The following is a 13,863-nucleotide window of genomic DNA, read 5'->3' on the forward strand; positions in this document are numbered from 1 at the left end:
CTTGTCTCCTAGACGGCCACCGGGACAAGACCACAGGAACCAGATGAGTCCTCTGCACAATGTGACATTGCTGCAGCCTGGAATTGAACTGCTGGTTTTGTCTGGTCAGAGGAGAACTGGCCCCCCGACTGAACCTGGTTTCTCACAAGGTTTTTTCTCCATTCTGTCACCGATGGAGTTTTGGTTCCTTGCCGCTGTCGCCACTGGCTTGCTTAGTTGGGGACACTTAATATCCAGCGATATCATCGACTTGATTGCACAGACACTATTTAAACTGAACTGAGCTGGATGATGACATCACTGAATTCAATGATGAACTGTCTTTAACTGAAAATTGAGTGTTTATTATTGTCATTTTGCATTATTGACACACTATTTTCCTATTTAATACTGTAAAGTTGCTTTGACACAATCTGTATTGTTAAAAGCGCTGTATAAATAAAGGTGACTTGGCTTGACATGACATTTTCAGTGATAAATTGATGAATTTTCATTTTTGGGTAAATGATCTCTTTAGCAATAAAAGAGGATGAGGGTTGGTACAGGTGATGGTGCTCAGTTTTTTCTTTTTCTTCTTATTTTTTTTTTACCGTGTGTGCTACATGCGCCTTCTGTGCCCAATGAGTGTCATGATGCCATCTTGTGCTGCTGATCTAGTCAATATCAGCAATGAGGGACTCAGGTTTCTGGGTCAGCGAAGATTGGGAGGGCGGCAGAACAGACAATGAACCTCTCAACTTCCTTCAGGTTGTACGTGAGCAGATGACACACCTTGTTTTGCATGTAACATAATGCAGTAAACAAGATCACCGATGCAAACAATATAGTGTAACTTTTTCACGATCAATTTTATTTCCAAACAAAGGCTTTTGTGTCCATGTTCTTGCTTTTTTATGAGATCATATTAATTTGCTAGAGGGCACTGGGTTCATTTTCATTTCAAGTTTTCTGAAATGATTAATATGTTTTGGAATATTTTCTTCACATTGTGTAATGACTTTTTTATTCAGCTACTAGAGAAATTTTACCCTGCCAATAAATTCACATTTTTAATTAATGTATCAGAATTGATCCCATGACCCTGATGTTGGTTGTGCAATGCTCTAATTGATGAGCTACAAAGAGTCTGACAATGCATGTCAGTCATAAATTGCAGACGATACATTGTGGTCATGTAATCACACTTCAGCTGGAACCTGATTCTGGAGCTCTGATGTCTCATGTAATTACTACCAGAACAGCAAATCCTGGAAGGTGTCTGGCCCAGATCTGGCAGAACCTCATCTCTCCAATAAAAAAAGGAGGATAGAGTGACCTCAATTGTCACCTTAATAACATCTGAGAGTGAACCTTTTGGCTCTTGTTTCTGCTGTGTCACAGAGGGAGTCTCAATAATTCATTAGCCTTGACATTTCATAATACCATAGATTATACCTTAGATACCTTAAATATAGAAAAAAAAGTTTCTTTTTTGTTTTGTAGGTATTTAGTAGTTGTGGTGAAATCTTTTAAGCTGGTGACATAATGGGGGAGATTTAACTGATTAGTGTTAAATTGAGTGAAATTGAGACAATTACAATTCACCAAAGGTTCACTGATTAAATGAAGTCAATCTCTTTTTGTCTTATTAGTGTTTAACAGTGTTTATTTGAGCCTAGGGAGTAATGGATATCATCCTCTATATAAAAATACTGACACAACTAAGGAGCTTGATTTAAATTAAACCATAAATTAAATGTAGATAATATTTGAATTGAGCTGTATGATGACACAGTTGTCTTCTGTAGAGCTGCTTTATAGCTGAATCAAATTTGTTTGATAATTCATGAACTTTAGACAGTTATTGAACTGAACTGAATAAACACAAACTGACTTGAGCTGGATAAAGAGACTACTGTCCTTTTTTTTTTTAGAGCTGGTCAGAATGCTTTTCGGTGGCCTCCAGTTGAAGTGCCTCACTAGCTGCTAATCATGTCACTGGCGACTGACACACTGAAAGCTTGTTTAAACAAGTGTGAGTGTGCTTGAGAATTTTAAGTACATGTCTTGGACAAAGGGATACCTTGTCAAATAAATGAGCTCCATGTTTTATGTGAAGAGGGTATGTGTAAAATAATCCACTCTTATCTCTGTTATAGACTGAAATTGACCTCTGTATCCATGACAACCCTCTGCCTTCTAACTGTCCAGTATGTTCAATACAGAAAAAATGGGCATTCTGCAGCCTTACATGTGATTATTTGACAAAGTCTGTGTGTCAGTCAGGTGCCATTGAGGTTTTTTGAAAATGTGGGTGTTTAAAGCACTGTGAATGCCTTCTGTATTGAATAATCTACATAAAAAATGTCAACGAGACTATCATGTATATTATTATGAAAATATGACATTTTAAATAAACATTAAAGACTGCATCTGGAAATGAAATTGAGTGAATTTCCATACATTTAATGACAAATCAAATCATGTGTGACTTGAGGGAGTCCCACTTCAGGAGCTCTGTGAATTTGTGCATGACACTTATTCAGCTTCGTTTGATTACAGATTATTGCAGTCGGACGGCTCTGAATTACTCTCGGGGGCTGTGTTTCTTGAAAATATGAACATAGTGCTCTCCTCCACTGTCTAACTCAATGATCTATATGAAGTAACGAGTTCTCCTGTTTACAAATCAACATGTGCCTGAACAGAATGTCAGCAGACTGTTGTTATAGCAACACGGTCTCTCAGGAAATCCAGAACATGTCCATATTTACACATTTTTGACAATTTGCTATTAAATATATATACAATTGTAACCTATTTATTGAAATATTATTCTATATAATTACATCTTTTTTTTAGCCATATAGTTTAATTAAAGTTATGTTGGCATAGTATATTAAACAGTCATTATGACAGATACTATTCTTTTGCTGTAACTCATTTTCTTTAGATCATCCAAAATAAAACTGTTTTAACCACTGAAGTATGGAAAAGGTGGGTTCAAGAGAGAATGTTACATTCACCAGCGATCAACATTTTAACCCAATTTACAACAATCACCCTATTTACTTAGTACTAATCAAGTTAGGATGGTTTGATTTGAATGGGGCAGATCATCTCTGCCTACCATTTAAGTGGCACAAATGTTGTGATTAACATTTAGATGCATTTGTTCCTTAATTCCCTCTAGTCCTTTGTTCACGTTATGTAATATTAATTAAAAGCAGTTGCTTGGACGGCAGATGACAACCTGACATATTACAAAAGGTTTGATACTGTACATCACTTCTACCGTGGGGTCCGAAAGTCTGAGAAAATTCTTATTTTTCTTCAAAAAAAAGAGAAGAAAAAATAATTTTGTTAGATTTTGAATCCAGATTGATAACGTTGTCTCACACTGTTGGGCTATTATATCTGTGAGAAGGATAACACTGCCACCGTGTGGATATCTGTTGTATCAGCAGCACTTTTCAAGAGAATAGGATGCATAGACGAATTGTAAATTCGAATCAGTAAATGTAAATAATCTGCTGAGACTATACATGCAATATGAGTACATTCACATTAAAGCATAATATTTAATATGAGGCTTGTAGATCAAATACATGAGCTTGACCCAATTTTGCTATTATTCAGGCTATTTTAGTTGCTTGGATGACCATGATTTGTAGCTAGTAAGCTTGTGTGTGTTTGATACGCGAGTAGTGGTTTAATTCCAAACACATTGCCTGTAAACAGCATCAACAAAAGGATTTATTATACTGACCTTCGTTTTTCACTTGAGGCTCCAGGTGAGCTTGTTAAAATTCCACTTCTATTTCAAATCCCGATGAGGGAACATGAATTTGTCTGGCAATAAATTGGTAGAAATAAATATTCAGAGCTTCAGGGTTGGAAAATAATATAAAGTTGTGGCTCAGATTCATTGCAAGATCTGTTTGGCATTTTCAAGCTCATGTCTACAGTCATGCTTGTTATCAGACGACCACAAATTATTCTGTGGTGTAATAACCAAACAGTGCAGGCTGCTATAAAGAACCACTGAGGTGATGAGTACTGATCTCAGAACACTTATTGGCTTTTGAATAGAAATGAATAAAGCACTCTGTACCAGTACTCTTGAGATACGTCACATTTATGGTTCATATACTGTGTCTAAAACAACAGGACAGCCCAAAGGCAGAAGGACAGGAAGAACTGAAACATATACCACTTAAAAATGAGCAATTGCTCAAATAAAACTGAACTGCAAGCAAACCCAACATTACTCTCTTTTCTGAGATATTGATATTTGTCTTTTAGAACAGGGTTTCTCACCTTGTCTTATGTATCTCTTCAACCCCTTCAATAAGATCCAAGTAGCCCTTCATAATATCCCTTAGTAATAAACAACAACAACAAAAATAATGCAATGCACCAGAAAAACTCAAAGAAAAAAACAGAGCAGTTAGGTTCTTGGTGGTTTATTAGAACAGGAAATGATAACAGAGCACAGTCTCTGTGCTCAATGACAGCCAGAACTGAGGACAACGAGTTTCCAAATGCAAAAATGTGTGTACGCATGTATGTTTAAGTACAGTGGGATCCAAAAGTCAGAAAACTTTGTAAATTTGGGACTGAAAATAAACAAGTTTTAGCATTTAGAGCAATTTTCAACAAAGAACCTTTATTGCACAAAATAAGAAATATTTAAGATTTAGCACTATTTCATGGTCACTAACAAATAAGAACATTTTTGTCATTTTTCATGCGACTCCGTAGAGACGGTAAGATGTTATTACTTCCATTGAAACACAAGATGCTCTCTGGATCATTTCAATTCATGCTGAAGAACAATCACCAGGTTGTACACAAACTATTGAGAGCTGCTGTTAAAGCAAAAGAGGGACAAACTGAATACAAAGACATTTTGATATGTCAGTTTTTCAGTTAAACTTTTCACTTAAATTATCATGCTAATAATATAATTTGTAATAAGAAAAATGCAAAATAGAACATTTTGGACCCCACTGTCCAAGTGATCTTGTGTGTTTGTGTGCGCTTTGTGCTGTTGATTTGGAAAGCATGCATGTGACTGTCTGATTGGTGGACAATATTAGGGCACACAGTAGCATGTCTTGTTGAAGTACACACTACCTCTGTGGACTCCAGACCAAGGCTGTGTTCATGCAGGTAGTTCACTTAAATTACATTTAAGCACTGAAATAATTATGTACACTGAAGGGGACACGACTTGTCATTTAATGACAATGGACCCAGTAACACGAACAGCCTCCGATGCGAGACAAATCAGAAATCCATCACAGTTAAAAGAAAGCTTGGCTCTTTCGCAAAAGTGTTTTTCTTCTTCTCTTTCTTTCAGGAGAAATGACTCCAATCCAATTTTTTAAAGAAAAGAAGGCTTTGCACAGTTCAGAAACCAGGATCAAACACTGAAATTCAGGTCACAGTCGCAGTATAATCATTGTCGTTGAAAACATTCACACACCAGAGAGCAAATCAAAGGACATCAAAAAAAAAAAAATCTCAGGGCTTTAAAAGACAAAGCAGAGAAGAAGAAAAAAACAGCCCAGACAACGAGAAAGCCCCGAGCACACTGTCTTCACTGTTCATAGACAGAATTTTAATTGGAAAATTGAAAGTAGGGAGCTTTCTAAAACAGGGCTAGATATATTCTGTCCAAACAAAACCCTAGCAGAGTTTTTATGGCTGATTCCATTTCTTGCTTGAGAGAATTACGACATAGGAAAACAGTGAAACAACCCTCGTTTATTTTCTTTTCCGGGAACACATTTTAATAGAGCTCCGCAGCAAATTAACTCCACTTCACTGCTTCAAAATCTCGAATCTGCAAATTAACCCCGGCAGTGTTTGGAGATTGCGTACAGGATTTCACAAGTATTACCTGCGTTTGCTGCTTGTTTTTGGTTTATTCCGGGGAATATTACTTATATGGGATGAGGTCAGGAAGATGACTTGCTGCTTGAGTTTTGCTGCCCACATCTCAGGCGATTGCTTTGTAAAATCTGGCTGTATGAGTAAGCAAGTGGGTGCATGTGTTTCTGCACGTCTCTCACGATCATCTCTAGGCTTTATCAGGCCTAGATAGACTTAGCGTAATCACGCATGTTTTGCCTAATGGTGCAACAGAGTGAAAAGCCAGTGAGAGGGAAGCAGGGCGAGCACATGCACGGTTGGGCAGACCTTTTTTCAGCACATAGTGGGCCTCAGTCTGTGTGAGGGTAGAACAGTTCCAAAATGAACAGATGAGCTGGATCTCTAGGCTTTATCAGGCCTAGACAGACTTAGCGTAATCACGCATGTTTTGCCTAATGGTGCAACAGAGTGAAAAGCCAGTGAGAGGGAAGCAGGGCGAGCACATGCACGGGTGGGCAGACCTTTTTTCAGCACATAGTGGGCCTCAGTCTGTGTGAGGGTAGAACAGTTCCAAAATGAACAGATGAGCTGGGTTACAATTAAAAAACAGCGGCAATAATGTTGATTGTGTAAAAATCACACACGGAGTTTTGAACTCAGTCATGCATTGGCACTTAAAACCTATAAATTAACGAATGAATGAAAACACTTCAATAATTGCTTTAATGTTCAGCTTCAATGGGTTTCATCCATCCACATGCAAAAAAATACAATCCTACCCCTGTGCCCTAAAATCCTCTCTCTGTTATCACTACAACAGACTTTTCATTTGGAACACTGCCTGTTTTTAAACCAACATATACTTAGTATTGATGTATTGTTGATTATAGGACCACTAAATATTTGATGTCAAACCCTCTCATGGACCATTTTCACATTTTTGGGTTTGGAATATAAACAATAGCAGGGTAGACTTCTAGTGAAATAAATGTGAGACCATAGCAAATGTTATTTTTGCATTACCATTTGTTTCAACAGTACAAGAATAAAATCAATATTGTATTTCCACGACTTTCCAAAAGAAGAAGTAGAAGTAAAACAAGGATTGATTATGGCAGTCAGGAGAGAGAAAGATGTCAAATTGACCATCAATCCCTTAGAAACCGCACTGCAGCAGTGTTTACGATTTATTTTGTAATTAAATGCCAGGCAAATATAACAATGTATAGTGTTATACTCTACTATTTAACATTTTGTTTTTGATAAAGTCTCTTATGCTGACCAAGGCTGCATTTATTTGATACAAAAATTTAAAATAACAGTTTTCTATTTAAATATATGACTGCAAAACTGAATTTTCAGCAGCCATTACTCCAGTCTTCAGTGTCATATCATCCTTCTGAAATCATAAAAGTATGAATTTCTTTAAAAAAAAATTTTAAATTAAAATTAAAACATTTTTACAATGTTAATTACTCCAGAAATGTGTCGTCTCACACTGTGAAAAGGGTCCATTGAGCACTAAGTAAAAAAAATAAAATAAAAAACATAAAAAAATCTCTGTATTATGCAGAGTGCATTATGCATTACTGCCCTCTAGTGGACACACTCAGGTAATGCTTGGTAAATTACGGGTGCCTCACGGGAAGAAAGCAGAGATAACATCCTTCACTGAGAGGTGAATGAATTGAATAGTACACTATTTCTTTCTTGTCTCCCGTGGGGTTTACAACCCTGAAACAAACAAACAGCAATCCAAAGAGAGCCAGAGGAAACTGAACAATGGCTGAAGCGGGCACAGTGCCATTGGGCGCCCAGTGGGTCTGATTTTTTTGCTCTCCATCTAAATGTAACATTGTACTCGTCTGATTCTGTGAGGTTTGTGAAGGCTGGCAGTGAGGGGGGACCCAGAGGGGTCCGATCTGTCTGGCTCCTCATTGACATTCTCCTGGGCTGGGCTGATGGCTAGGCCATGACTCTTAACGGCTATTTGTTGGGATGGTCTTCTTTGGCTGGGCCGCACAAAGACACCCAGTGTCAGTGAGACACTCTGAATGCAGCTCCCTAGCGGCCCGACTCAGCCCAGACAACCGAGCTCACATTTGACTCAATGGACTGCAGAGAGAACGAAGCCAGGCTGAGCGAATGAAAGAGAAAGTGTTGCAAATGCTCTGCTCTAATGCTAGCATGGGTAGGGGATGAAAAACACACTAAACGTCTTGGTTTTTAAGATACACCACAAAATAAATGGGTCCACCCAACAACATATTTCCACAGTGCTTCCCTGCTCCATCCAGAAAGCATGATTCCATGATTTTTGGCGAATGCTCTTTTCCATGACCCATTTAAATCTGATATTCCAGCACACAAGTCTTTAAAGTCACATGGCAGTTGTCTTGATTGCTTCCTGACACATAATAGGTTAAGAGATGGAGGGATAGTCAGTCATTTGACATCAGATCACTTAAGAAACTCCAGTGTTGGTCGGCCATTTTGCTTTCATATCAAGCCTAGCCGACAAGCACATTCTAATCCCCGTTTTGGCGTGGCTCACATACATATACAAACAGACACAAGGAAGTTTGAGCTTGTCTGCAAAGGCCCCGGATGCACAAAAGAAGCATCCACAGGTGCAAACATAAAGCAAGAGAGGTGAAAGCGAAACAGATCACTTCCACTGAAAGGTGCACAGAGTGTGAGATTACACAGAGAGCCCATCCGCAACCGCTTCGCTATGCTAAACAGTCAACGTAGCCGTTTGCAGGATTATGATTATGTATTTCACCTCCCATCACCCAACGCATCCGTTTTCCTAAGCGATCCTTCCGCTTCATTAGACAGGGCGTGATAGAAGCCGCTAACGTGCTAAGTGGTGTCACCCTGCAGGCAGGGGAGGACAGCGGCTTTAACACCAACCATTAACGCTCTCGTTCTCTCACTCTCGGTAGTCCTAGAGCTCAGCCACTGGTGGGGGACTTGAAAGACACTGGATGGCAGTGAGAGAGGATAGGAAGGGCAGGATTACAGAAGGAGTCTGAGTCTTGAGGGTGATGGGACGGTGAACAGGCCTGGACCACTCATTGGCCATTTGGGTTGCGCTCACTTTTCACCAGCAGGTGGCTGTAGTCCTGTATCTCATTGAGCCCCCGCTGAGTGTGATGACCTGGCCGTACTAACGCTGCATTAGTGCGCGGCTGTATCGGATATGGGTGGTGGCCAGAAGGAGTCGCGTTGTTGCTATTGAAGTTGAGTCCGTCGCGGGACCATCGCAGATGGTCGCCATAATCCGACTGTGTGGTAGGAGCCGAAACCACCCTCCTGCGGTCAGGTGAGTCCTGAGGTGTTGCCGGATAGTTGTATTCACCAGCAGAGTTGCGAGCAGGTGGGGCGGAGGGTTGCCCACCCTGCTCCCGCTGATTCGATGGATGCGAGAGGATGAGGTACCGCTGACGCTCCGAATGAGGAGGAACATCACCCGATCCCTCTTGCCGCCCACCTTGCAGGTATTTGGAGCTCAAGTAAATGACTGCTGAGCTCGCTGGGCAGGGTGTCCCTGTCTGGGCGAGGAAAGTATGGCTCTGGTCCCAATCGCAGTCTGTGAGATGGACATTAGGAGTGGGACGTTTATGCTGCAAAGGCGTCTGTTCTGGAGTGGGAAGTCCTGGGTCGATGTCTCCAGATTTTGGCCAGCCGTTGGTAAACATGTTCTCAACCTGCGAGCGGGGTCGTTCGCTGCCGCTGATACGTGTCACGCTGATCACGGAACCGCTGCGGCCGTGTCCCAGCATGCTCTGCTCCTTGTCACTCTTGCGACGACTCCCCATGCCAGATCCACTGGCTCCGGAGTGCTGGCGGTGCTTGAGGCTCATTATCCAACATACCATCAGACCTGACAGTGCCGCCCCGGTGGCAAACGCTGAAACCGCTGACAACACCAGCAAGTTCACGGACACCAAGCCATCTGGTTCCTCGATGAAACTCTCCTGCAGAAGACCTAAACACGTGGAAAGAATAACAGTGAGCATAAAGAACACTTTTATAACTGACAAAGATTTACAAAATTAAATGACCATGAGTTGTTTATTTTTTTTAAGTAAAAAAAAAAAGTCATTTTATTTTTCTATGAGGTTGAAGAATGCATGAGTGAAGGAAAATAGCAGACTAATTGCACTCATTACTACCTAAAGTAGATGTTGATTTTAGCAGCTGTAATAACTCTTCCTGATTGAAAGCATCTATCATCAATTACGTGTGTTCGAATATTAACTTTTAGAAACTTCTATAGAACTGAATAATTCTGACAAATATTGAAACTTTTAAGTCGTATTCACCGATTAAAAAGTGCCCTGGGTGTGAGAGATTTTAAAGGCAGTACAGATGGATGAGAGCAATGGATACCATTCACTTTGAAATGGCAGAAGACTTATGTTCTCAGAAGAGCACCAATGAATTATTGATGATGACAAAACAGACGGGCATAAAAATATCAAAATCTAAAATAATAATCTATCCATCTATCCATCTATCTATCTATCTATCTAATCTATAGTGTTATGTTGAAAAAAAAGGTTCTGGAAATGTTTTTGTTCAACTACCCAAAAGTCAAAATCTAAAGGCAATATCTTATTAATTACAGGACACTCAATAAAACAGGAGGGAAGTTCTTACAGTCACAACAATAAGAACCAACATCATGAAATGGCTTAGCAGATGAAACGCTCTTGAAACAAATTAATTTAACTGGCAAATTTATCACAATAAAGACAAATGGTAACCATTTAACATTGGTGAAAATAAACAGCCTTAATTAGCACTTACAGCGGTTTGCTTAAGAACTCAAATAAAATGAGAACGAAGGCACAATCAATAAAAAAATGTGCTATGATAATTAGCTCATAATAGCTGCATCAGTGTGGGTGTTTGTCTGCAAGACTCTGCTGAATTAAAAGATATATTAGCTGTAGTTGGGCACCAGGGAAAGGAACTTACAGCACTATGTCAGTCATTTAATTGGGAGATGAAATATGACAGAGTGCCTATCAATTTTCTGGTGATATACATGTTTACTTCTCAGTATTCATTTTAGAGGGACAGACCACATTACCGAAACGACACCTCAAATCAATCAATGCATTCATGTGGATGCTGAGTCAGTGTCTGGTTCTTCCTCAGTCCTTTTCTCTCTCTTTCTCTTGCACATGTCTCTCTCTCACCCTCCCTCATTGTGTGTTTATCTCCGTCTCTGCCCTGGTACCACTCTCTGTCTGTTTTGTTTGCGGTGTGGGGGCATTATGTTTATTCTATCACAGACAGATACCAGGTGCTTGTAACTTTTCCCGGCATGCTAACTGCTGTCTAAAGGGCAGTAAACTATCGGTTTTTGTTTTTGTCATCTTTATGATTAACTTTTTGGCTGCTGCTGGTGGCTTGTGGCTGTACTGCTGTTAGAAGTTGGATAAACATCGTTGGCATGGGGCAGTTCACTTCACGAACCACTGACTAAAACAGTGACTTGTTTATGCTGTCGCAAACCACTTGGCATTCACAAGGGCCCCATCATGTATCAGGAACAGGGGTCCTGTAGGGATATGGTAAAAGGGTGGGATGCAAGATGATGCTATTTTCTAGGTTGTTTATGTTCATACACTGTGGTGTTTACTTTCAGTGGCATGAGGTAACGGGGTGGAAGATGAAGTGATGTTTGATTGCTTGAAGACTTCACTTCTCTGTGAGATACACTTTGTGAACTTTTCGAACAAACTCTGGAGTGGAAACGAATGGAAATTCAAATAACACATTACAGTAAGTTACAATAAGCCATTAACATTAATGCATTAGGTATCATGAACCAACAATTAAAAGCATTTATTACTGTAGGTTTTTTTGAATACACATATTTATGGCAACCATTTAGCACATATACATATAAAATTATATATAATAGTACTAAATTGTAATAAAACACACAAACTATTGTTCATTGTTTAAAATGTTTTAAATAGTTAAATTTTCCATGTTAGTTCATAATACATTAATTTATACAATTTTAAAGGCTAAAAATATTTTAGTATATGTAGATAGAATAGTATTTAGAAATTACCATTAACCAGGATTATAAAATTCTGTAAAAGTATTGCTCATTGTTCGTTCATTATACCTAATGCATAGGAGTGGAAAAAAGTACAGAGAAATTGTATTTACTGGTACTATGTTAAAATGCTAATCAATTAAAAGTGTCTAACCAAAAATGTATTTGAGTGTAAGTAAAATATATCCATATTAATGTATATTTATGCAATTTTTAAAATAAAATGTAAAAGTAAAAAAAGAAAAAATTCAGTTCAGGCAATATTAGCTTTACAAGAAATAAATGCACAAATGCACACTTTAAAAAAAATTGGGAATAGTGTAGCATTCTGGAAACTTTGTATGGTATGTAAATCAAATCAAATTCTAATCTTGCATACTTAATTTGTATTGGTAAGCAAATTAAGATTCAATATTTCAACTACAAAATACATCTAGTTTTGCTATTTGGTTTCTGTTCTCTCGTAATCAACCGCAACCACAGATGCTGTCGCTAGAACTTAACTTGTATTTAACCTGGAATAATCTTTTTAGTCATGAATGATGATCTGAAAAATATGTACTTTTAATGTCTATATGATACTGCAAGAAGTAAAAACAATCAAAATGAACCTTATCGTAAACTTATCTTTTGAAAGCACACCTGAGGTCATGAAGAACTCACTGAGAGCCGTCCTCTCCAAAAACACAATCTTGTTTGCAAGCAGCACTAAAACAAACATCAAACGCTCTTTGTATATACTTGAGTCACTTTTTTCCTGGGCACAGCCCTGATGTTGCCTCAGATAGATATTACCCAAACCACACGGGCCTTTCTCCGTAATGAAAGAGACGCATTAAAACGTCCGCCTGTCTGGAGGGCCACCTCTCATTCTTTCTCCCCTCTCGCCTGCAATGTGTCCATCCCTTTTTACAGTAAGAAGATGGTGCATGCATGCAATGAATAGATCAGGGCCATTATAGATGTTGCCTTTGTAGTCACTCAGCTTTGTCGTGACGGGAAACGAAACACGCAGACGGGAGCGGACAGAGAGCGAGAGATAGTCCCAGGCACTGTTTCTTTCTTTTCCTCATTCCCGACGGGGTGACAGAAACCCCCTTTTTCCCCATTCACTTATTAAAGCTTAATGGAAGGCAGCCGGACTGTCAGGCTGAGGCGCAGCGAGCACGTCTTGAGCTGGAAGCTCCAATTACAGCCGAACAATGGTGGTGGAGCAGTCTAGTTAGCGTTGGTCTTCAGAAGGCAATAGACCAAGTGCTAAAAGACTCAGAGCCCAGGGACTAACTGCCTTGCTTTTGCCTCTTTTTTTCCCTGGGTCTATTCACTAGCAGTTTGATGTTTGTTGCTTATCGCTCTCCATCTCTGTGCACATCATCTCCCGCTCATCTCTCTCTCTCTCTCTGTGCCACGTCCTTTCATCTTCTGCTGGCTGTCTGTCTCCGGGGATGTACCCTTATTCTTTTATTCCCTGTATCACTCTATTGCTCTCGGTCTCTCTTTTCAACCTGTAAGCAGAGAGGCGGCTAATGAAATGCTAGCAGTGTTCAGTTTCTTGTTGAGATTGTGTCATTAAAAACCTCAGGTGTAATATGGATTTTCTTCTATAAAATAAGCAACCTTCCCGAGCTTTATTAATTACCCGACCTTCATGCGAGGGTGAGACAGTTTAGTGTGTTGAAAACAGACTCTTATCAGCTGTGCTTATGTAACACAAACTTAATCATGCAGTAGTTTTCTGCACTATGTTAGATGCTGCTGTGTGTGTGTTAGTTTGTGTAGTGTTTCATGTTAGCACGAGGCCTTACATGCGAGTGTGTGCATTTGTATGTGTAGCAGTGGCTTATGGTTCACTGCCTTTACTCATTATCTTTTCTCTTTCTATCTCTCTTATATTCTCTTGCCTTCGCTCTTGTTCT

At 39.4% G+C, this 13,863-nt stretch overlaps 2 protein-coding genes across 2 annotated transcripts in view; both read right to left on the minus strand.

The window, feature by feature from the left end:
• The window catches only part of LOC107700069 (nuclear receptor ROR-beta-like), a 29,516-nt gene extending 25,036 nt beyond the window's left edge, over positions 1 to 4,480 (minus strand). The window contains exon 1 of the mRNA XM_016501582.1: positions 4,469 to 4,480. The gene's annotated coding sequence lies outside the window, so the exon portion shown is untranslated. The remainder of the gene's footprint in view (positions 1 to 4,468) is intronic.
• A 2,850-nt stretch (positions 4,481 to 7,330) lies between these two features.
• LOC107700081 (semaphorin-6B-like) overlaps positions 7,331 to 13,863 on the minus strand; it is a 38,326-nt gene continuing 31,793 nt past the window's right edge. Inside the window, exon 12 of the mRNA XM_016501603.1 lies at positions 7,331 to 9,853. Coding sequence (XP_016357089.1) covers positions 8,937 to 9,853 — 917 coding nt within the window. The 3' untranslated portion in view covers positions 7,331 to 8,936. The remainder of the gene's footprint in view (positions 9,854 to 13,863) is intronic.

Source organism: Sinocyclocheilus anshuiensis, unplaced genomic scaffold, assembly GCF_001515605.1.
Source record: "Sinocyclocheilus anshuiensis isolate Anshui unplaced genomic scaffold, SAMN03320099.WGS_v1.1 scaffold477, whole genome shotgun sequence".
NCBI classification, from domain to species: Eukaryota; Metazoa; Chordata; class Actinopteri; order Cypriniformes; family Cyprinidae; genus Sinocyclocheilus; species Sinocyclocheilus anshuiensis.